This window comes from Sebastes umbrosus, chromosome 24 (genome assembly GCF_015220745.1).
Source record: "Sebastes umbrosus isolate fSebUmb1 chromosome 24, fSebUmb1.pri, whole genome shotgun sequence".
Taxonomy (NCBI): Eukaryota; Metazoa; Chordata; class Actinopteri; order Perciformes; family Sebastidae; genus Sebastes; species Sebastes umbrosus.
Genome location: NC_051292.1, coordinates 9690837 through 9712144, shown reverse-complemented (window position 1 = coordinate 9712144; position 21308 = coordinate 9690837). Strand labels below are relative to the sequence as shown.

Here is a 21308-nt window from a genome sequence, read left to right as displayed (position 1 = left end):
GGGAAGGATATTACTGAAAAGGTTGAGCAACAGCATGTGTGTGTGTGTGTGTGTGTGTGTGTGTGTGTGTTACACATTCCTCAGGGATGGCTGGAAACAGCTCTCCTGTTAGAGCTTGTTTTTATGATGGGCACGGTGAAACACACTCACACACAAAATATCCCTCATTATTTCTCACTGCTCCGTCAGATGCTCGTCATATTTACTGTTTGTTATCGGGGCGGCTGTGGCTCAGGAGGTAGAGCGGGTCGTCCTTTAATCACAAGGTGGGGCGATTTGATCCCCGGCTGCTCCTCTACGCATATCGAAGTGTCCTTGAGCGAGACACCGAACCCCAAGTTGCTCCCGATGGGCCTGCCAGCCATGAATGTGTGTGTGAATGAGAGGGAAATTGTAAAGCGCTTTGTCCGGTAAATTAGAAAGACGCTATATAAATGCAGTCCATTTATTATTGAAGCTATTGACTACCCCCAGGAAAATACTTAACTCTGTGTATGTGTGTGTGTGACCTTACATGAACCCTCTGCAGAGATTACAGATTAGAGAGACTATATGGAACCTGTGTAACGCTGTGGGGAAGTCTGTTAGAATGAAATGATCATTTATCTCTTTCAGAGCCGCACTAGGTTTCTCATTGTGTCACTAATTACAGTTTTACCAGGTTTGGCCTGACTAGCAGCGAGGCTTATGGGTAAAGAGTGGTTGGACTTTGGGGTCATTGGGTTAAATCTCACAGAGCTGCTGCAGTAGCGTGGCTGTAGTCTTGTTAACCCTCAGAATACTGGCGTTTTTTTTGCTCCGGTCACATTTGACTCACTGTGGCCTTGTTTTTCACTCCAAATATGTACGTCCTGTACCTCTATGGAAACAGCACAGTCATGGCTAGAAGTAGAGAGAACTGAAAACTGTCTTTTGTGCAGTATAACACAGTTCTAATGCCATAAATCATTAAAAAGAGAGGTTGAATTTGTTTGATTTGATTTCTTTCTTTGATTATTTTACAAAAATTGGAATCTACATATACAACATTTTTGTGTGTTGGCACCTGGAAAAAATGTTGTATATGTACATTTTCCATTTTTGGAACACTATATAATATATTGTTAACAATATTGGGGGGAAAGAAATTGGGCTCCACATGCTATACATGTTGAACTATTTACATTTTTACAACTTACTCTCCTCTGTGCTCTGTGTAAACAGCCTGCAGTTCAGTTGAAGTTCACAGATTTATTTGTCACACAACTGTTGGTCTCAGCCAAGTCAATCAAGGAGTACAAGTTGCGCTGTGGAACGCAGAATTTAATATTTTTGACAGGATCTAATTAATGCAAACGGTTTATTTTTAGCTAATTTTTAAATGAGACATGTAGAATAAATTGATTTTGATCTTTGATTTGATTTTTTTAAGCTTCAGTTTGGTTACGTTTCCTGACGCACACATGATTCGTTTAAGGACTGTCGGAAATTTTAAAATCTGACGGTAATTTCAGTTTGTGGCTATGATAAATGGTGTAATTTTGGTGATTTAAAAAAAAAAAAGAAAACATTTGAAACCCGCTGGTGGGCTGTGCCTCTTAGAAAACAGTTAAATCATCAGTATAGTGTTTGTTGCATCACTTATTGGCTGTAACGAACGTCGTAGCTTCGAGAGACGTCTTGTTAGGCTTCAGATTTTTAATCTTGTTAATGTTTAAATTGCAGTTTCACTCGTTGATACCCACAGACAGCAGCTGCTAGGTAATCCGGTGGGGTGCCTGAGAGAGACTTGATCAGTGGATTTTAATTCACTTTCAGGTTTCAGTCGTGGTCGCTTCTTTCATCACTTCCTGTCTGGAGAGTTCCCACCAGTGACGACATTGAATTGAATGTGTATAAATAAGTCAAATATTTAGATTTAGAGGACTGGACGTCACTGCGGTCATTAGAATTAAAGTTTGGGCTGATTTCTTGATCAGTTTTTGCAATCGTGGATCCTGTCTAAGTTGTGTTTTCAGCATGTTTGTGTTTAAGTGTCTAACTTTTTGACCCCGTGTTGTTTTGCTTCGTTATCTCCGCGTGCTGCTGCTTGCGGACACACAGCATCCATTACCACTGGAATGACTGGCATGTCGTTGCAGTGTGTGTTTGTGAGACTCTGCGCACTTGCAATCAGCGGTAGTGAGATGACATCACCGTTAGAGATATTTTCCTTTCCTTTTTGAAGCTCTGAAACGGTGACAGTTTCTACATATCGCTTTTTTTTTTTTTTTTTTTTCTGCTCTGAGGTTCTGTTGTTAAAATAACAGCATATTGCCTCTGATCCTCCTGGGAGAAAATAAAGCTTTGTACTTCGTTTGTTCACACCCAGTCGCTGCTTTTAGGCTCGGAAAATAATAATAGGAAAATAAGTGTCGATCAAGATGATTTCATTTGGATTCAGTGTAAAAAAAATGGTGTTAAAGGGACTAATCAAGTAACTAAACTTTCAACCAGAGATCACAATAATGCAAATTATGTGTTCAAAAATGACGTTTTGTATTCTTGTTTCAAGTGTTTTTATTCGTCAAGTCAATTTTATTTGTATCGCCCAATATTAATTATTATGAGGCATTATTTTTACAAGCAAAACATGCATATAAACAAACATGTTAAATTACAAATTAATAATTATAAAAACAATAATTATAATAAAAAAAATAATAATGAAAATGATACTATTACTTGTATAAATTTTACATATTTTTTGTTTTAACACCCTGTTCTTAAATAGCTCGCATCAGTATGCTCTTGAATACTGTGATGTAATCTAGGAATTCGCCTTTTTTTTGTTTCATATTAACTTGGAAAGCATAACTTACTGAAAGGTGGGTGGGTATAATCTTTAGTACATGCAGACAAGTACGCACCTGCTAAAAAACCTGCAGGTGTTTCTCCCAGAAAAAGGGGAGTCAGTTTTGGCGCTCATTTTTATTACCATTCTTTTAAACGCTAGTCGTTAGTGGAGCAATTACCCCTCCATGTGTCTGCCAAACATCTCTTTGGTTTCTCCATTTTTCAGAGAGCGACGGCTGGAAAAACAGTTTTTGGATCTGAGTACAGTAGTGCTAGTATTTTAGATTATCACATTGTGGTCATTTCATTTAGTCCTTTTTTAAAACTGTATGTTTAGTTCACTATAACAAATGTTATCAGGCATTTAATGAAAACCCAATAAATTACCATTTCATGTATGTTAAATTTGCTTCTAAAAGGAGATTTTGAAGTGGAAGCTGATTATTAAAACCTGATCGGTTTGCAATTTGAAGAAACAACCATTACATGTTATAAAAAAATGAGCTCAATACAAGTATTACTTTTGTACTTGTACTTTCAACCAACGACTGGCAGTTCAGTTGGCGACTTCTCCTCAAGTCAATCGGCTTCACTTGTAACTGACATTTCTTGTGGAGCAGAACACAACAAGAACGGCTCCCATGGTCTCCGTACTTTAACTTACTGCCTTTTGAATTTAGTAACAAAACAAGTATCGCTTTAAAGCTGCACCAGTTTTACCAATAGTTTCATATTAGCCATGGATCAAATGGCTTTGTGTAATTTAAAAAGGCTCACTCCATCAAACTCTGCAGTCCCCCTCAGCTCTGAGGAGAGCTTTAGCTTCTTGTGGCTCATTGTTTTGGTGTAACGGCACATTTTACGGAGCCATTATTGTAGCAGAATTTGACGATCTCTGGCACGGCAGATGCCAGGCGTAAAAAGACACCCAATTGAGAGGCCTGCTGAGTTCTAACTGATGATCTGTCTGTATTTCCAACTCTAGGAGTAAAATACTTTGACTTTTCAGTCAGTTATATGTTCACATTTACAAATCTGATTCCACAGATTCTGAACACACATTTGCAGATTCCTGTACACATTCACAAATCGTAGCACGCATTTAGAGATTATTTTACACATTTAAAAATCTAATTACACACACACATATTGCGATACAGTTACACATCGCTTCATGCACATTTGCAAATACTTCTGCTACAATAATGTCCCCATAACATTTACTTTTTTGGTTCAGTTTGAACATTGTTTCCAGCTGCAGCAGCCAGCTGTTTTCATCAAAAAGGCTCTTATAAACCGACTGTTCGCTACCTGCCCAGCATTAAACAGCAGAAGGATAAAGATAGCGACTAGCTGGTGAACATAGTGGAGCATAAAGCAGCTAAAGAGTCAGATATTTCCTTCAGGAGTCAACGTTGCTGGATGGGAAGCTGTTTGCTAACACATTTTCTATAATTGCTATAACTCTGTAAGGTGGTAATGTGTCAGTCTTGTGTTTACAGCTTGTTTCGCTGCCCCCAGCTGGCCTAAAAATGAATTACAGCAGCTTTAACAGGATGAAGCTAATGTTAAAAAGTCTGTCAGCTGACATTTCTATATGGACCTTGTTCAGTTTTGCCTGCATCACACATCCCTGCATGCTCTCCCACCTTTAGTATGTCATTCACTAATGACTGCAAATAACATCCATGCGTTTTAATGAGGAGTACAACATGTACGCTGGATCTTTGCACATTTGCCAAACACCTGGCGACGTGAACTATATTTTAAAATAACTCTGTGTGGTAAGTTTAATGATACATCCTTCTCTCCTCCTTTTGGCTCCTCTACTCCTCATTTCCTCCCTCCCTCCCTCTCCACTCTCACCAAATTACCCAGCTGTCTTTGCAGGGCCGACAGGCAGCCGTTAATTAGCCAATCTCACGCTCCGTTAGCCGGCCGGGGAGACAGAACGAGGTAGAGGAAGAATAGACGGCGAGATGGAGAGAGAGGCAGAGAAGGTGGGAGTGAATAGGGGAGAAGTGGAGGGAGCTAAGCAGATTGTTAGAGTGAGCAAGAGTGGAAGGGAGTGAATAGAGGAGGCAGTAAATGGAGGAAGAGTGGCTCGAGAACAGCATGCAAAGTTTCCTGAGGAGGAGAGAAAGAATGGGAAGAGTGGACGGACAGTTAATATGAAGTGGTGAGGGAATGAATGATTCTCACTCCATTAACTGTTTCAACAGCTGATAATATTGATGTTCATTTTAAATGGTTCCAGTCGGAGCCACCACAGCTTTAATAAAGCTAGTGACAGCGTTATATGAACAGTTAGGAATGCAGAGCTGGTGCAAACTTCCTATTAGCCTTCATGCTATTTATGTTCCAGCTCCATTCTTTCACTATCTATTCATCTGTTGTCAAAAAAGTCCTTTCTTGTTTTCGGTGGCCTCTCGATGACTGCAAAAAAAAAAATCCACTTCAGGTGTTCAGCAGAAGCGAAAGCAGCGTCTCGACTGAAACATCAAACGCTGTCTCACTCTGGACGTTTATACTGTAGTAAAAAAAAAAAAAACTAGAGCAAATGGTGGCTAACCAAACATAAAGAGAGAGTATAAAAGCAGGAGCGGAAGAGAGGAGAGGACAGTAAAACACAAATTGAAACTGTTGAGCAGATAGTCCTAAACAGCAGAGCGGCGCCATCATTTTCACTCCATTAGGTCTCCCAGTTAAACAGGAATGGGAGCGGAAACGCAGCTTTAAAGGAATGCTTTAGAAATGGCAGATTTCAGTGTGATCCGACCGGGAACACTGCAGATTTTAAAGTTTTTAAACAGTCTCTTCGGTTTAGGTTGACAGTGGAAGTCAATGACATTCAACAGGAGAAACCAGATGAGTGTCCCAAGGCTTTGATTGATTTAGGTGTCAAAATGTTTTAAGATATAGACAGCAGTGTTTATTTGACTTAAACTGCCCAATGGGGTGTCTCTTTAGACCGGTATTGACAATAACCATGATAACATTAAAATTAAATATTGATTTCATGTTAATAATACACATATAATAGTGTGTAAATAATCCAGAGCCTCTTAAATGATTTTTTTATACAGTTATGGTTAGAGACTCTCTTTCATCTTTCCTACACTCGTAATTTGAGTGTAATTCAGAGACAAAACGCACAATAAACAAAGATAATTTGACTGATATTATTATTTTTAAAATTTCCCTAGGCCTAGATATCACTATAATAAAGTTATCGTGAATTATTTGGGCCTCAATAATAGTGTAGTGAAAATTTGATATCTTGCCAGCCTTAACTGCCTGATGCCTGATATTACTTGTATCTTTTCACTTCCTACAAATTTACCCATTCAATGCCATCTTTCTCCAAAAATTCAGCATCTTCTGTTCACACTTCTACTCATATCAAGGTAGAATAACCTGTTATCGCTTATAGAAATCCACAAGGCAGTCTCATTTATCATATTCTCCCAGTATTGTCCAAAACATCTGTATTATCTTTTTTTTATATAAATACCTTAAAGCTGCAGTGGGTAGAAATGTCTATTAATAGACTTGTCCGTAACCCAAAGAGAGATGGAAGTTAGATGTTTACATTACTCCATGTTAACTAATATGTATATTTCACCTGCAGTTTGAAACTTCTTGGTTTGAATTAGCATTTCTTGTCACATGCTCGTGTTTTGTCTTTGTGTATTTAAGCTGAGTCAAAACAGAATTCAGGTTTAAAGGAATATCTACATAGGGAGCGGGTCCGGGAACCGGATGTTAACACTAAAAACACTGCTTTGGTTTTGCAGCATTGAAAAACAATCCAGGAAGGCTGGTTTAAGTAATGCATCCATAGAGTTTAAGGCTTATTAGACTTTAAAAAAAGTCAACATTTATATTATTTTAGTACAATACTAATACCAATATGACACAATCTGTTATTAGCTTCCACTGATGCAGCTGCTAGTCTTCCTGTGGGCCTTCAGTACACACAAATACACATCGGACAAGATCTATATATTAACAGTTATTAAAGAAATATATGAGAAATGTTAAATTAATAACACAGTCTGTTTATGATGAGACTGAAACTGGTTTCGTAACCCAAAAAGAGATGGAATTTACATTATTCCTGCTATACTAACTGTATATTTCACCTGCAGTTTGAAACGTCTTGGATTAGAAATGTATTTGACTGTTTTGTGAGCCAAAAACATAATTCATCTTTATTATAATTACATTAAGAAGTGTCAATGAAGTGTTTCATACTACCGAGAACTAAAACCACAATGGGAAAGTAAATGTTCATTTATAGGGCTTACAGTTTAAACATTGTAGTATTTGATTTTTAGAAGATAAGCGCATTAATTCCACACTGGAAAAGACAACATTTGAACTCTCTAATGCAATCTCTGCTAGTTTCTACCCCCTTCTGTTAATGATTACATTCATTTTTTGAAAGATATCAAATCCAGTATTTTTAGCCGCTGACATAAAAAGGTGTTGGTCTAATGAAAGCGGCGTCAGTGTAACTCGTGTATTCATGTCATGTATTCAGAAAGGCATCTGCAAGTAAAACACGGCGAATATCAAATAAAATTAGCATTCGTTTACTGGAGGTCTTATTAAGCATGCAGCGAGTAAGAGGGGAACTTTGCTTCCCAGTGGCTTTGTTTCTGTGAGGCTAAATAGTGTTTTTATAGTGTTTAGTATTCCACTCTACCAGTGCTGTCCTGCTTTATGGAGCAGAGAACACACACAGTTTCATTAGAAGCACTGCTGGTAATTGTCAGTCTTGTGTGTGTGTGTGTGTTTCAGGCAGTTGTACGCCGAGGACTCTCCTCAAGGGATTAATCCAGAGAAATCCAATCAGACTGTCTTCATTTCCACAGACAGCCATTTTAGTTTTATTAGCCCAGACAGGAGCCAGATATTCTATTAGAGATGCACTGTAGTTCCTCCTCAGCCGTCCAATCACCAGGATCTCCTCCTGCTTATTGGAGCTGCTTCACCACCCAAAAACAGGGCGACTAGTAATGAAGCTAACATGTTTGTCCTCAACTAGTCTGTCAGCTGACTGCTCGGCTCATTATTACACCCGCCAAAATTTTGACAGACTTTCACTATAACTCTGCGGTTTGACCAAATTGTTAAAAACTTCTTGTCAACAAATCCAATGAAAACACCAGGAAAGGTCTTGCCTGGGAGCCTGATGTAGCTTCTGTGCCATAAAGCTCCATTATAGTTTGTTGAATCCAGGCGGCAACCTCCGAGTCTGAAAAGTGAAGCCAATGCTGAAGTGCCTTAAACTTGCGTTCTTTCTAACAGCCAGCAGGGGGCGACTCCTCTGGTTGCAAAAAAGAAGTCTATGAGAAAATGAGCCTACTTCTCACTTGATTTATTACCTCAGTAAACATTGTAAATATGAGTTTATGGTCTCAATCAGCTAGTTTCAAGTCTTCTTCAATACAGCATGATGTTCATTTAGTAAATTATGGTCCCAATTTAGACTCAAATAGACCATAAAGCAGGGGATGCTTTAGGGCGGGGCTACCTTGTGATTGACAGGTCGCTACCACGGCGTTGTCCGGTCTGGGAGTTGTCCCTGTTTTGGTCTTTTGAACTTTAACCCTTTCACAGTGTGCTTTCAGTTCATGAAAGTAACATTTTGATCGCCTAATAATGTCCTTTTCAGTGTTCAGTTGTACTTAGCTCAACCCTCTCATGTTATTTCTGGTTGCGAAAAAAACAACTCCTTCAAACAACTGGATTTATTCAAGTTTCTCGGCAAAAGTTTCATTTTACGAGATTACATTTAAACACATCATGATAACGTTGTAATTTACCTTCGCCCAATAGTCCTTTTACTGAGCAGAACATGAACGCCTCATAATAATAACTCAATGGCACCTCTGTTAACGTTAGTAGCTCCGTTATTTCGCCAAGGAGGACTGTGCTGCCCACAGGTAACGTTACTACCTCTCCTTCTGTTGATTTCAACATGGATTTGTTGTTCAGTGTTGCATTATCAGGGAAAAATAGGGTGCACCCCTCAGGTTTATTAGCAGTAGTGCAATGCTTTTGAGCGCTTTTTTTCTCTTTCCGCCATGGCTACGATCCCTAACGAACTGAAACATGATACAGCGTGCGTATGCGTCATTGTGCATGCGTAACTGTCAGAAAGCATCGAAGAGGAATCGGTAGTCACTGAAGCATGAGATGCCAAGGAATCGAACAGCTAGGAACCGATTCTCTATTCCCATCACTAGCGTTTTTTGTTATTTAGCGGTAAAATTCGTTTTTAGAAATCACACATGTATCTCAATATATTGAATCGTGACCTCTGTATCATATGTATGGTATCGTCAGATTCTTTGCCAATAGCCCTACCTTAAGTGCATCTTTGATATTCTGTTTGCATGTGCTTATGTAGACACACGTTTCTGCTCACTCTGTGTTTACAGGGTAGCTGTGCAGTAAGGCAGCGTACGCTGTAGCTTATCAAGTGGCTGTTCGGAGGGGAGTCAGAGAGTTCATGAGTTCATATAGAAAGGTCCGTATGTGGGGGGGACGATGAGAGTCTGCATTCAGCCGAGGAACAGCTGTGGGCGAGAGGATCAGATACTCCTATAGCAGCACCTCCCATGAGGAGGGGGGCGGGGGTGTCTCTGGTGATACGACGTGCTCTCCAAAGACGCAGCTCGAGATGCGTTCACATTGCTGAGGGGCCTCTCGCTGTTGATTTATGGCTACGTGATAAACAAAATAATCTCCTCAGCCACTAAGTATTTTCAAATCCTCCTTCCCCCTCTTCTCTCCGTCCTCGCCGCCGTCAAGAACAAAGAAAGTAAAGGAAGGAGGCTAACTGTGAGAAAGCAGAGGCTGTCTAATTATAGCACCGTTCCTGGAGTATGGGTGTCGTCTCTCTGAAACAAGCAGCCGGAGTTCATGCGTCAGTCCTGCAGAATTATGCAAAACGCGTCTTTGATCATTAGTGGCGATGTCAGACACTAACCTGGTGTTATCAGAGAAACACACACACACATCTCTTGACTGTCAGCTAGGCAGCTTTTTAAATGATGTGATTATATAAGAATATAGTCATAGAGTCATCAGAGGTAAATATATTTAAATGGGTTGCCGTCACTTTAATGCAAGTTATTTTTACCTGCTCGTAGACAATTATTCAAATGGAAATATTACTTTTATACAGTTTATTACTGTTATTTTTGCTCCATCAGTTATCATAACATCATACTCACCAAAGTAATTAGTGAGATCTGGGAACATGACACTGATACGATAACAGGTTGTTAACAAGCCTGCAGTTTATCCACTTTATTTGGAGGTGGAACTGAAAGTGAGTGTACCTGATATGTTGCTAATAATCCTCATCGCACAGGATCACATAATTCTTAGTTGAATATGTATATTTAAATTTAATTTAATTTGTTAATTTGCCTGATTTTAGTTGCTTGCAGTACTTAAGACGTTAAAAAAATCCGATCAAATGAGCAAATGAAACTGAGTTTTCATCCTCCATCAGTGAAGCATCGCCTCGCTTCCTTCCCAGGATGCACTTGCAGGCCTCCTCTCCTTTATTTATAGCTGCATGTAAATGAAGAGGTCAAGTGTCATCTCTCTGTAACATCAGAGGGAACTGTCTCTGACTGGAAACACACTGAAAAAAACCTGCAGAATACATTGATACATGTGAAAAATGTGATTATTAATAATAGGAATTATTGCTAAAACTACAACAATCAAGACCCAAATTATATTAACATGGAATCACATTGTTGTGGTCCACACTTGGGTTTTGAATTAAGATCATTTGAATTATGCTAAAAAAGTCAACTAATTGATTGGCCCATTTGTGCCCAAAGATTATATTTAGTATGATGAGGAAAAATGCCACAACATTTGTTCTGATTGGTTGAAAGTCTTGAAATTTGGTAAGGACATACTTTGAGCAAGTATTTAACAGTAGAACTTTGACATTTTTTAGATCATGTGAAAAATCACACTGTTATTAATAGTCAAAGTCAGGATTTCTTAAAAATTAGGAAAAATGCTAACATTGTGTTTATTTCATTTTTTCAATATGAATTTTTTTTTTTTTTTGCATATCTTTGATATTCAACTTTTTATGAGTTCATAGATACCAAATACTTGATTGTGTTCCTTGTAGTTTCTGATATACAGACATTTTAATATCATACTATATCCAGTACTTGGGCACATGGGATTACTGCTTTTTCCTGAAATATAATAGAGTCTATTGCAAAAACAGTATGATTACAAAAACTCACTTTTCAGTCAAACTTTTTGATTAATTTTGAAAATTTCTTCACATTTGTGTTTAAAGCGAGCCCAGAGAACACTTTCCACCAAAGGAAATTAAAAAAAATTAGTTGCTGGCACAAATGGGTTAGTTGATCCACAACAAAAATGAAATGAAAATATTAATTGTTTCATTCGTCATTTTTTCCAGCAATAAAATGCCAAACATATGCTGGTCGCAGCTTCTCAAATTGGAAGAATTGCTTCTTTTCTTTGGCATAACTCATGGTGGATTTAATATCGCTGTGTTTTGAACGTTAAGTTGAACAATTAATTAAAGAATTGTTAGTTTCTGCCATTATATTTCATATTGCCTTGGTTTGTTATCAAAGTATTATAAGTAGAAACTGTAGATTTGAATGATTCTTGACTCCAGTTAATTCAGAGTTATGTTCCCAGTACTGTTGTAATCCATCCCGTCCGTCACTTGAACCAGGTGAGAGGTCAGGATGCGGTCCTCACATCAGGTCACATTGAGTCCACACCCCAAGAGATCATCATTCTCATCACACCCATCCATCATCTTGTTTTTCTTTTACTGAAGCGTGCACCGATGGGAGCCCTCACTGATAGACGGGTCCGGTTTGGTGGACCGGTCCGTACTGTCAGAAAAGCCTGCACCCCGCCCACGCGGAGCGTCTCAATGGAGTATAGGCTTACGTTGAGGCAAGCCTCAAGAAAACAGCTTGAAATACTTCTTTTATCACCCTCGGTGTGGTGTCGAAGCTAAAAATGATGAGTGAAAATCAAGCGTTAGCAGTGAGGATGGCACCAGGGAACTCTAATTTGCCACAAAGACACAATGAAATGACATCTATACTTGCTTTTTTAATAGGTAGGGCAAAATAGTGGGACAATTATGTCAATGCAGATAATTTACTCCATTAATAGTTTAAAATTTAGGAAAAATGTTCATCACAGTTTGCTTTTTGTCTGGCCAATAGTCCATTTACTGTAATATAAGAGAAGGAAAAGTTGCTGTTTCTTTTATTTGACAAGCTAGAACCATCAAACGTTTGCATCTCTAGACTTTAGTACGTGACAAACTGGGTTCCCTGTAGTGCTGCAGAGTGCTAGTTGTGTCACAGTAACAGTGTTCACGTTGCTGTGAGGAACCATGCGGGCTTTTCTTCAGGATGTTAATGAATCAAATCAGCCCTCTCTCCGTGTCAGAACTTCACTCATCAGTTGATTCTGGTCAGCGAGTCTGGAGGGGTGTGTGTGTGTGTGATTGTGTGTGTGTGTTAGTGTGTGGTCAGTCGACCCATTCACCCCCCCCACTCGATGTCACATCCTGTTTCCTCCTCTTTGGTTGGATGGACCGCTCGGGCCACTTTTCTTTGTGCAAAAAAAAAAAAAGCCCCGGTGCCCTCTCTCTACGCTGTCCTAATGCATCTTCATCACCACCATCATCATCATCACCGTCAGATTTAACAGTGCGGAGGGCTTTTTATGACTTCTAGTGGAGACGAGGAGCTGATGTACTTAAACGTGTTCTCTTTTTTTTTGTCTTCTGACATGTGGCGGGAACTCAATTATTTCCTTTAGCTTAAAGATCTGATAACTTCTGGTTATTTCTAAAATCAATTTTGAAGTCTGTTTGACAAATAATGCACGATTAGGTCTACTTAAGTCATAATAATCATCTTCAATGCAGCATGATGTTCATTTAGTAAATTATGGTCCCATTTAGAGTCAAATAGACCATAAAGCAGGGGATGCTTTAGGGCGGGGCTACCTTGTGATTGACAGGTCGCTACCACGGCGTTGTCCAGTCTGGGAATTGTCCGTGTTTTCGTCTTACAACTTTAACCCTTTCACAGTGTGTTTTCACTTCATGAAAGTTAATTATAATATTTTGGTCGCTTAAAAATGTCTTATTCAGCGTTCGGTTGCATTTGTGTAACTTCTGGTTGCAAAAAAACAAGATGGCGTCGACCTAAATGGCTTCAAAACAGCAGTCCAAAAACTAATGGGCTACGTCCACTTCTTATATAAAGTCTATGATACAATCCAAAATGTAAGTACATATCTATGCAACAATGCAGCAGCTAATATTACTTATTAATAAAAATAAATATTTGATTTACTACATGGATATATTTAGCAGTTCCAGTGAAATAGTGCGCTATAACGATGAAATTATGTACTAAAAATGAACATTTTCACATAAAGTCGTGGGGTTAAAACTTCCTTTAGGGAGCTTGAATGTCTTCACTAACTTTTCAATTCAATTTTGTGCATTTCATGTACAAGTGTAAATGTTTGCACTAGAGAAAAGGTTACCAAAAACATCTGGATTTGTTGTGTGGAGAGCAGATTTCATTAAAAACCAAAGATTATTGTTTGAGATATGCGGGGAGGTTTTTGTTCGAGGAAGAGCCAGAGGTCACCAAAAATCATCTGCAGCGAAACTTATTGCAAACTTGGCGAGCAGGCAGGAAGATGTCTTACTTTAGTGTCACACGGACTTGACAAAGTTTTCAGATGATGATCAATACGAAGACCACGGGACGCTAAACTAAAACCAAGGCCGGCGTTATTACTGCTGCTGCTCGTACTACTACTGATTTTTAATGATGTAGCACTTGAATATTAAAACCATTAGGGAAGAGAGGGAGAGAGAAATTGAGATGTGATTCATTACTCTGCTGTGGGTGAGTTCACTCCTCTCCTCTCTTCATTATATTCTCCTCTTTCTTCCTCCTCATTTCTCCGTCTCTCATTCTTTCCTTTTTTTTTTTGCCATAATTGTTTTTCATCATCATTTGTCTTTTTTCTTTTTTTTCATGTTGTCGTACGCAAATGTTCTCTTTATTTTTTCATCTGTATCCTCTATTTGTCTCCTAAATGTCAGAGGATGAGTCAGGCTGCATGGGGTTTTTATTGTGTGTGTGTGTGTAGGAGGTACAGTGCTAATAGTCGCTCTCTCCCTGACAGGCTAATGACTAGTTTGTGCTTCTCTGTCTGTCTTTCCCGCTCCCTGTCTCTCTCTCTCTCTCTCTACGTCTTGGAAATAATTAGCTCGCTCGCCCTCTTTTCCAAAGATTACATCTATTTTCACAAATTCTCTCTTGTCCCTGTTTTCTTTCTTTTGTCATCACTATCCTCCTTTCTCTTGTCACGTGTCCATCTCTCTGTCTTCTTTATCTTTTCTCGTTGACGGAAGAGAAGGAACAGCAGCCGGTGTGTGTGTGTGTGTGTGTGTGTTTTAAATGCGGCGATAATGGAGTTGTTATCTTCTGTTCTCTCTGTAGTCATCATAGAGAAATTGTGGCTCCAAAAATAACGCTCTCTCTCCTTCAATTTCCACATAATAAGCACAGGAACACTTCTCTGTAAGCACTCGAGGTAGAGTCACATCACAGGTGGAGACGTCATAATGTAATATTACGTGTTCTGTTTGCGCTACGACTGTTTACTGCAGTTTAACATCACTGATTGCAGGCAGGCTATTAGCTAAAGTAAATGTTAACTTAAGCTAGTGACTTGAAATGGGCACTTGAGCTTTCTGGGAAAACAGTGGTGATGTCATCCTGCACTGGTGGGAGCTACTGAAAAGTCCAACTGATATCTCAAATCTTTCAGCAGTCATGGCTTTCTACCTGCTCTGTCAAATAAAAGTATAACTATCAGCCCAGTGTTTTTATGAAGTGATGTCATGCGACTTTCAAAGTTGTCTTTTAATGTCCCTTTTTAACTAACGCGGGTGTCCTTAGTGATGATACTGATGTTGAGCTGATTGTAGTGTCTTAATCCTCTCCTAACTTTGAACTAGAGTAGTTTTAATTGTCAATAGACGACTTACAACTTAGTTAGACAAAGTTTTCCCCCCTGGTGTAAAACTTTTTTGCGGTAGTCCGAACCAGAAAGGCAAATTGTATCACTCCTTTCAACCTCGACAAAGGCAGCGCAGACCAGATCCACTCCTTCCATTGTTACCTTTCACAATAAAAGCCCTAGACATATAATATTCGCAGGCGAGCATTTGCGTGGCGTTTTTCCTCGTCACACCCCCCGGTGTGCAAAGGTCTTTAAGAAGACCATCAGGGGAAAAGCAAGAACTATATTTAAATATATTATATTGTAATTTATTCCCAATGCTGCTCAGAGCAATCCCAGTCAACAGCGCGGGGTCTTTCTCTCGCTGCAACCAACGCAACCACTAAGTTTTATGCAAATGAATGCGCAATGACACCACCAATATGATATGACGTCATCTGGAGCTAGTGCAAGCCCATTTAACATGGTCTGGAAAAGAAAGGGTTCAATTGGAAATGAGTTAGCAACACTGCACTGGAAACACTGCATTTTGTTTTCCATGGCCGTAAATCAAGCCTTTGTTTTCCCGGTAAATCGTACCCGGTGACAGACAGAATTGCATAGTGAAAACGAGGCTTATGGGGAACCAATTTACACGCAGATGGTGCCTTTACAATGTGCAATCAACATTTACTTCATAATGATAAGTTAAAGCAAAAAACTAAAAGTGTATTTTCACTTTAAGCTTTGGAAAATGATTGAAAACAACACTGTTGCACATCCCCACACGCACATCATTTAACCACCTTTAAGCTGCCTTCGTAGTTTGTAACATATGGTGTAAATGTAGGCACGAGGCAGCTGAAAATATGGAAAGATGTCAAAGGTCGTCCAGCTGTGATGCACTGAGGGAAAGAGGCGGTGCTTAGGATTGGTTCCATCTGAGCACATTGACAACTCTGCACTGCATCTTCCAACTGGAAGTAGTTTGAAACATCTTAATAGTCTTATAGAGTCTTTACAGACAGTCGAGGTATTTCTATAGAAGTGTAAAAAGACTGTGGTTTGAAAGGAGCTTTTTCTTGGCAAATAACGACCAAGCGAACACTGCAGTTTTTTTTAAAAACATGTCACAGCTTTACTTAAATGATCTCTCTGTCTGTCTCTCTCAGATGACCTGGCGTACGAGGTGCGTTGGCTTTTCACCCGGCTGCGCGGCGGAGAGACGACGACCCAGGTGGCCAGCGTCGACCGCTTCGGCGTCGTGAGGAAAGACGCTCGTAACTCGTCCAGCGACGTTTCAATAGAGCGCAGGGACACACACACCTACATGCTGAACATCCATGGCACTCAGGACAGGTGAGTGTTGTTATGGGGTACACAATAGTGGGGCATCAGCAGACATGCTTTGTTCTGTAATGTGAACTAATGTATATTTAAATCATCATGTGTTTGTGTGTGCTCTGTGGTTCCCAGCGATAGTGGTGAGTACCACTGTGTGGCCACTCCCTGGTACCTGTCGGCCTCAACAGGATCCTGGACTCAAGCCGGAGAGCTGACGTCGTCTCGAATCTTCCTCACAGTCAAATTTGCTGGTGAGATAACAGATTTACAACAAAACTAGTATCAGTTTTTACAATTATTTTCTCCTATTAAACACCAAATCTTTCTCTCTTTTTCTCCTTCTGCAGTGTGGGAGTCCCTAAAGTTACCTCTCTTATATGGAGTAGCAGCCTCGATAGGTAACGTAACCATCATGCATGTTTATGTTGTAGTTTCGGGTGTTGGATGAAGCCTCTGTTTAATCATTAATTATTTAGATATTGGTATTTAGGAATTTAAAGGTCCCATATTGTAGAAAGTAAGATTATTATTAATAAGAAGTCATAAAACAGGTCTAGGTGCTATGTAAATACTGTGAAATTATCGAAACGCTCAATCCATGGAGACACATGCACACAGCCCGTATTCAGAAACTGTGCCTTAAAACTTTCCGTAAGGTTGTGATGTCACAACTACGCAGTCACGTGTACAAGTGGCGCTAAACTCCATGTAGTTGACTCACACGGTGAGTCCCCGGACGCTGTGAAGACGGCGACAGCACAGATGCGGAAGACCGGAAACACGGACCGATCAGAGCAGACTGGGCTTTTTCTGGAGGGGTTCTTAAAGAGACAGGCGCTAAAACGGAGCGTTTCAGACAGAGGGTGATTACAGGTTTATTCAGACAGACAGTATAAGAAAAATAATGTGTTTTTTGAACACTAAAGCATGTAAACATGTTCTAGTTGAAACCCAGAATACAAGTATGAACCTAAAAATGAGCACGATATGTCCCCTTTAAGGTTAGAAAAACTTAAATAAGGACTGTTCAATGTTGTATGTTGCTGTTCAGCTTCCTGAAATGTTGAGTTAGACGACCAAAATATTAAAGTTTTAATGCAGTTTCCTGCCAAGATCAGCAGCAAAATGTCACAGAAAATGTGCAAAAGTGAGGTATTTTTTGTTCACTTGGCTCGCTGTCAGTGTGGACATCTCAACTGAAACTGCTGACTGACAGACAAGAGTTGCTCTTTTTGTGCTCGACTAGCTGACAGTGCTGTGCTCGTGCTTATTTAGGACACATGTCTGACAGCTGGCATTGCCAGGGCACAGTGGATTTAAACAAGACAAGAATCTGAATTAGTTTAGGCTTAATATAGCCAATAACAATCAATAAAATATGCCTGAACTGGCACTGACACTGATCATGTGAAAGGGCTGGGGACATCCGTAGTTGCTATTCATAGGGACAGTCTTAGAGGCATCTGTAGTGTCAGCAGTTGATGTAGTAGTAGTACTGGTTGCTATAATAGCCTGTAATATCGATTTATAACTGTGTGAAAGACATTATGGCGGCTGCAAGGTTTTGTTTTTGTCCAATCACCAACGTTCAGCCCTGCAAACTTCACTCCAATAGTTCAACGTATCCTCATAGAACGGTTAATATGATATCTTTGAAAAATTATTCCTCATTTTTCGTGCATTTTCCTACGAATGTCCAGCAGCACGTGTGAATTTCCACTCGTTACATGCATACAGTCTTTTCAAAATAAAGTTCCGTCTTCACATGAAACAACTTGGTTCCTGTGCTCCTAAAAAATCCCTAAATGTTGAACAAGCTTATAGTAATACCAGTAGAAGTAGTAAAAACACAATTGAGAGGCTGTTGTAAACATAGTGAAAGCTCTTAGATTAGAACAGATTAGTAGTAGCGTTAGTAGAGGGAGTAGTGGTGTAGGTAGGGTTGGTATTTAACCATGTCGTGCGTCTCCAGGTGTGGGCCTCTTCTCTCTGGTTCTGGGTCTGGTCTGCGCCCAGTGCTGCTGCCGCAACACCACGCACATCCCACGCTCGCGCAACAAACTGATGGACCTGGAGATGGACTGACAAACACTTTCCCCGGCACCCACACACTGCAGCGCCCACCGGAAACACCACACACACAGCAGACACACGCCCATAGACGATTTCTGGGACACCCAGTTGTTTCCGTGCGACGGACATTGGGAGTAAAAAAAAAATGACACGTCGCTTCGGAAGCCTGGCTTGTCAAAATCGCAGGGCTTTTCTGAGGTGCTCGGGGGTTTCTTCAGCTCTGCAGTGGAGGAGCGGGGGAACTTTTTACAATGACACTTCAGTTTCTGTGGAGATCCATTGAAATCTGTGAGCTTCCAGTGATTTTTACACCGGTATCCTTGCTCCCCGTTATGACCATAGCACTACAAGAACAGGAGGCTTCTGAGACATCACTGCCACTTGGGAATAAAGGACCACTTAACAGATCTGCTGCCTCTGTAACCACTAGGGATAACACGTGAAGCGCTCAGGCTGGACTACTGTGTTTTCTTTTTTCTTACAATGCCAAGGCTCCCTGCAAAGTACAACCAGGCTGTGTTCCTGTCTCTCAGAGTAACGGCACACCAGCGTACCCCCTTGAATTTTCTTTTTTTGAGGAAGCACAGAAAATTCAAGGGGTGGTTGGTGTTGGAGAGACACATACCTGAGCCTCAACCTGTTAAGTCACATGTTATTTTGTATTTGCAGAGACTTACGGTTAGGCAGCCTGAGCCTCACTTGGAGTAAACGTCATGTTCATGCGGGCAGCAGAAGTCCAAGAAAACAACGTGCTTTCCACACGAGAGGTATTGCACTACCACCCCAGAGTATTCCTACCTTAACAAAAAGGACAATATCTTTTATTCTCAACTCTAGTTTTTTGAAAATTACGAGATTTTAAGACATTTTTAAGCTTTACAACGGAGATATGCAGTCAGTGTGTTTGTGTGTGAGATATACCGTACGTGGTGCCAATATTTTGAACTGACGGAGGTTCATATCGCCAGACGTCAACACTTGAAACAGCCGCTAAAAAAAGTGGCGACAGCAAGCACTCTGCTTTTCTAGATATTCAGAAATGTATCCTGCTGTTATTTTACCAGAGTCTCGTGTGTGTTGGTGTGAGTGCCGTGCTACAGTATGTGAGACAAAGAGTTGCATGTACTGTTTTATAATGACAGACTGATGTCAACACAAGCCTTTTCCTGGGTCACATTTTGATGACGTCAAAGCCTCCTACATCCAGATTTTTTAAACCTTGCGGTCACTAGTCTAGCTAAATGACTGTGTCATGTTTTGAACAGGAAAAATCACGCATGATTCTCAGTTTCACTTTTGCTCTTTAAAGGACCAGTTGAACATTTTGGGAAATATGTTTATTTGTGCATTGAGTGCGGAGCTAGAGTCAGGGTGCGGTTAGCCTAGCTTAGCATAATGACTGGAAGCGGGTGGAAACTGCTAGCCTGGCTCTATAAAAAGTGACTAAAAACGCCCACTAGCACCGCTAAAGCTCATCATTAACACGTCGTAGGTTGTTTGTTTAATCCGTAGACATGTTTGTTTGATGGGAAGCTACATGCTGTAACTATTTCTTGGCTATGCGGATGGATAAACTGTTCATTAAGAAATAGTTCTAGCATGTAACGCCTCCTAAAACCACAATTTGTCTATATTTCAATGCGTTTTGTGTACGGATTAATCACACAAGATACAATGTGTTAAGTAGAGTAGTAAAATTTATGAATTTTAGATAGCTGTTTCTCTCTGCTTCAAGTCTTTATGCTAAGCTATGCTAACACACATCCTGACAATAAGCAATCATCTTATCTAACTCTCAAAAAAAGGAAGCAAATAATTCCCAAAATGTTGAGCTATTCTTTTAAACATCACATGACTTCAATGAGTTTAAGGGGCAGTAAACATTACGGTATATCCTCTTGTTGTCATTTTTGGTTTAGCTAGGCTATCACTAGCAAACAAGCTGTACTCAAATAATGTCAGAGTGTTCCTTTAATGTCGCTAGCTAGAAAGATAATCAGTAAACTCCAGCACTAAAGTTGAACCTTGCACTTCCAAAAAAAGTGAAAATCATCAACTTTACCAGCTGATTATGGAAGTAAGCTGTTCCCAACATGTGCCATCTGAGTCTTTGTGGTGTTTTTTTTATAGCAAATGAATGAATAGTTGTGTCACGTTGACTGCTGTGTGAACGCACACTCACAGTCCCAGCAACAACAACAACACAAAGTGAGGACGTTTCTGTCCAAACCCAGCGGGATCCAAACAGACCTGTTAGGTTTGTATTAACTTGTGCCAGGCTGTGTTTCCTCCTTCACTGACTGGGCTTGGATAGGGCTTTGTTTGAGGGTTTTAAAAAGGTATTTTAAGCAACTATCCGAACTTAACGAGCAATATGAGGCTGTAGTCAGGTCACAGCTTGTGTGAAGCTGCACTCTGGACATAAAACGGGTGTTTTCTGATTGGTTATTACATATCCAAACAATGCAGCCGTCGCCCACTCAGCTCTGCACAAAACCGCCTCAAATGCGGCCTGGCAAGCCAGCCAAGCCAGAAATATTATCCAATCAAAGCCCAAATCCATAAATATCTCTGACTGATGATACTCAAAGAGTTTATTTCATAGTTGCACAAATGCGCAACACCATCAGCTACAGAAGACACCAAGACAAACCTGTACGACATGTGTTTGATTGATGGTGACAGTTACTTCATAAACTTCCAATACGTGTCCATGAACCCACTCCACAGGTGTGCGTGATAGAGCAAAATGGGTTTTCCCACTGTCATTAACACACATTCACAGTACTTGAGCACACAGGTGAATAATAGGGCTCTGTGCCAAATGCTCTTAACAGTAAACACACACACACGTAGCATTGATGCACGCCACTGAACACGCCACTGCAAGGTTTCCCCAGTGTCCTTTTTATTTTGTCATTTTATTGCAACGAGTATGATGAATCATGATGACTTTTTTTTAATAAATAGATTTGTAAGATGTA

The 21308-nt window shown here is 40.0% G+C and overlaps 1 protein-coding gene across 1 annotated transcript in view; it reads left to right on the top strand.

Annotated features, from left to right (window-relative positions):
- Positions 1 to 21308, top strand: part of si:ch211-132g1.7 (prostaglandin F2 receptor negative regulator) — a 58090-nt gene extending 36782 nt beyond the window's left edge. Inside the window, exons 12-15 of the mRNA XM_037761954.1 lie at positions 16080 to 16266; positions 16384 to 16502; positions 16599 to 16649; positions 18224 to 21308. Coding sequence (XP_037617882.1) covers positions 16080 to 16266; positions 16384 to 16502; positions 16599 to 16649; positions 18224 to 18336 — 470 coding nt within the window. The 3' untranslated portion in view covers positions 18337 to 21308. The remainder of the gene's footprint in view (positions 1 to 16079; positions 16267 to 16383; positions 16503 to 16598; positions 16650 to 18223) is intronic.